Source organism: Triplophysa dalaica, chromosome 16 (genome assembly GCF_015846415.1).
Source record: "Triplophysa dalaica isolate WHDGS20190420 chromosome 16, ASM1584641v1, whole genome shotgun sequence".
Classification (NCBI taxonomy): domain Eukaryota; kingdom Metazoa; phylum Chordata; class Actinopteri; order Cypriniformes; family Nemacheilidae; genus Triplophysa; species Triplophysa dalaica.
In genome coordinates, this window is record NC_079557.1 from 2,558,030 (window position 1) to 2,562,274 (window position 4,245).

Here is a 4,245-nt window from a genome sequence, read left to right on the forward strand (position 1 = left end):
GACCCCTCTGCCTTCTCACAGAGTCAAGGCCCTCTGCAGTAAAACAACCGAATGCTCTGAACAAATGCACATCTGAGATGGACCATTTAGTAGACAATCCTGAGCTTTTTGTCCTGAAAATTTTCCCTCTAAAGGAATGTAATTATTTTCCATCGTAATAATTGCAGTGGAATACAATCAAATGAAGAATACGTGTTTATTTATAAAACCTACGTAGCATAATGCCTTGGATGTAAACCAACATGATTACAAAACAAGAAATGTATGGGGACAATAGATGGCTGATATCTATGTCCGAACATAAAACAGTGACGTCATCCGTCAAGAACATGCGGGTAAATACAATTACATTTAGGTTAAACATGTTTGAACAAAAACGTATCCCTAAATGTCAGAGAAAACATGCTGCACATGACACTCGTGTTACACTAATAAAAATGACTTCGCGGTCTCTGGTGTGCAGGTGCACGCATGGCATGTTTTCAAAGAACAAAGAGCCATGTGCGCGCATGACCCTCTGTTGCTAATGACACGCATGTAATCTGATCACGTCCAGTAATCCTCGTGAATAAACACAAACTACAGCTCATCTCCACGCGCTGTCAAGAGCGCACTACCTCAAACCAAACTAGCTACTGCGACACTGTGAAATAAAGAGAGAAAGTATCAATGCGTGATCTGTGAATAGATTGCAAATGTCATCTCTATATAGGCCTATTGCGAGAAAAGCATCGGATGTAGTTGAACGTCGAGATGGGGCGCAACTGTTGAACAAAAACTCGCGTTACGCAATAACTATTGTATGTGGCAATGCTTTTGTAAAAATAAACATATGGTCGTATTGCAATACGTTTTAGCGCAATTAGGCTAGCGCAAAACAAGTTAAGATTAAAAAGCAGTCTTTACGCGTGGATTCATTGACAAAGACGCTGTGTTGCGCACAAAGTAGCACATACGATAACGTGTGGCGTTTTGCTATCACAAAGAAATGCCTCGTCTCTTTCCACTGCGGTGAACAGTTATACTGGTCAGGCAGAAGAAAACATGCTGTGGCTCTGCTCCTGGAAACTTGGTTCGAAAAAGAGCCCCGCCCTCTTTCTGCCTCTTCTGAAGCCTTATAACCAGATGCCCGTCCTTCAGGCGCAGATACCCAAGAACGGCACTGGACTTGACCACAGTTACGCACAGATCCTGGAGCCAAGCGAAAAATACCTGACGGATTATATCTATACGTTTGTTTGTTTTTCAAAGTTAAACACTTCTTGAGGAAGAAATGGATTTTTTAAATCACAACTACTTGAGTGCGCGCAACCCGTATGACTACACCTTTAATTTTTGGAATGACTATCTCGGGCTGTCCACTTTGGTCACGAAGAACAAGCACAGCGTCCCGCAGAATCCCAACTCCATCACGGAGTCGCTGAAAGCTACCCTGGGTTTGGACGACTCCCCTCCGTGCCCGTGCGCAATCGCGGCCGGAGGTGAAGGCGAGAGCGGAGGGCAACTGGACTCTTGCTGCTGCCCTCCGCCCACCTCCATTTCCATCCTGGACCTGAAAGAGCGTTTCTCCATCCTGAGTCCCTTCCAGAACCAAAACCAGGGCACGGGTGGGCTTATGTCCTCCTCTCCGGAGAGGGAGATGGGCATCGGAGGGAGCTTCGCGGGATTTGATCTGTTCGGTGTGGAGAGGAAGATGAGAAAACCGGCAGCGCGGAATAAGCAGGAGCCCAAGATCTGCGTCTTCTGTCGGAATAACGGCGCGCCCGAGGAGGTTTACGGCTCCCACGTTCTGAAAACCCCGGACGGGAGGGTGGTGTGCCCCATCCTGCGGGCGTACACATGCCCCCTGTGCAGCGCCAACGGGGATAACGCACATACAATAAAATACTGCCCTCTCTCCAAAGACCAGCCTGGCCAGAGAGTGCTGAAAGGAGGCAGAGCTGTGGGTGGTAAGCGAGTGAAAATCTTCTAGAAAAAGACTGCTGCGTAAATATAGACTTATTGCACTGAACATTTCTTTCCAATGACTGTTCTGATTGCGGCTTTCCAAGTCTTAACTAGGCTACGGGATTTATTAAACAAATAAGATATCAATGTTTTGTTAAGAATACGGAAGAAAATCTCTTATATTTTTATAGATACTTTATTTCCATAGTTTTATTGCATACTTTATTCATAAAAAGCTATTTTTCCTTTTCACACATAGGTTTAGATGTTTATTCGTTGAAAAGTCACAATTCATAGTCACGTTTTTATTGAAATAACAAAAGAATAATGTTATTTTTGTTTAAAATGATAGACATGAATGTTAGCAAATATATATATATATATGTATATATACACTAGAGGACTTGCTCTTCTGTCAAACTCGAGTATTTTCTTTACTGTAAGCCAAGCTTGCAACTCATTTTTGTCTTTTAAACCAAAGTTTATTTTTTGCCATTAATCGGTATTAAGAATGTTTCACGCGTCTTCATTTATTCGACAGGCCTCTGAAGTGAAGTTTAGCCCCATTCCGTTCTTCCCTCAGAGCCCACTCCATAATTTCCTTCCCTCCGGCTCTGACATTTTATACGCGCACGGACGCGCAAGAGCAACACAATAGAGTCTCTGTTGCGCGTTCATGTTCTCCGCATAACTTTACAATCAGCCAAATTATTTCAGACCCCACAGACAGAGCCAGACTATGTGACATTATAAATTACAGTGTCCATGTTACACGCATACGTAAATAAAACGAATAACCGTATAGTCACACTAATAAAGTAAAGCAGCTCCAAAAAGAAACGAAACAGGACTATTAAAGGACATGTTGCACATTAGTATTTAACACACTGTAACATGAACAATCTAATGTAAAGTGTGGCCACTTATTCCCAGATATCGTTTTAAATGACTCTATGAGGTGCCCTTTCAATGTTTACACCCCGAGTAGGGGAACACACACTGGAGAGAAACAAATCCTATGGGTGCCTCTCTGCTCAACACTTCTCACAAAGTTCACCTTTCTCCAAAACATCCCGGGCGGGGAAGGAAAAGGTTCATGAAAAACAAACAGTTTGACCATTCTTAAGGGTGGATTAAAGCACGGTTGAATGTTCTTAATAAAAAAAGCTTTTTTGTAAAAACAATGTATTTGCCCCTTTTTGCATTACCTAAAATAAAAAATCCCAAAAAGAAAACAAAATAAGGATGCAAACCTATTGTGAATGTACAATTGACACTTGCAGGACTGCACATTTCTGACCGTTACGTATGTTTACCAAAGGAATTCAATTTGAATGAAGTGAGGGACATAGATTTGCTGTTTTGTAAATAAGTATCGAAAAAAGGAAACGCATTAAGTGATGTCTATTCAGTATTTTACTGTTAAAAATTGACTTCAGAGGGATCTACCTCACCAGGATTTTGTACTCACATGTAAAATGTCAACAGCCGTTTATTAATATAGTGTACCATTTATAACAAGGGTTTATAATAGTATTTTTGATCTTTGTATAACATAATTGTATTTTTTTTTCAGTGCATTCTACAGATGAAAAGTGAAATTCCAATAAGCTCGAAGCATTGTTTGCTAATAGGCTGTACATAATATGAATAAATGACAATATCATACATTTTAAGTTGCTGTTCGATGTTTTGCTCGCGGGTGGCGTGAGAGAGCAACTGAGAATTGAATGTTGCTGACGATTTGCCACGTTTGTAATTAAAAGAATAAAAATGAAACACTGTTGAATTTTCTTATTTATATTTTGTCACAATTTCCCTGTATGCTGCTGTGCAGAAATGTAAGAGATGAATTCAATAGAGAAATAAACAGCTTATGAAATGGTTTAACTGGTGCATTCATGTTGTCCTCTGTAGATTGTTTTCAGCCTTTGTGAATCCCACCCCATCACCAGTAAAGACCTCTCTTCACCTTTGCACTTCTGTTCCTAATAAATATTCTTGATGAGACCCAGGAGCAGAGAGAAGATCAACAAAGGCATCGTGATCATTTGTTTAAAGAGCGTGAAATCACAATCTGACTTTTAGTCAATATGCATTAGCTTTGATCCATATGCCAGTGTACTCCTATCTGTGACATAATTAACTTTTAGCAAATACACAGATTTACAATTTACAGGCTTTCTCTTCTTAGGAGACAGACCCAAAACACCAATGACTCATCTTGCACTAAGGGGTATATCCAAATTGTTGTTCAATCACATTCTCTCTCCAAATATACTCCTGCATGCCTGCTGC

General features: G+C 40.8%; 1 protein-coding gene across 1 annotated transcript; it reads left to right on the top strand.

Annotated features, from left to right (window-relative positions):
• Positions 1-996: 996 nt before the first annotated feature.
• Positions 997-3,623, top strand: nanos1 (nanos homolog 1). Its single transcript, XM_056769589.1, has one exon. It carries the CDS (start codon positions 1,274-1,276, stop codon positions 1,970-1,972), a length of 699 nt encoding a protein of 232 aa, XP_056625567.1. The 5' UTR covers positions 997-1,273; the 3' UTR covers positions 1,973-3,623.
• The last annotated feature ends 622 nt before the right edge of the window (positions 3,624-4,245 follow it).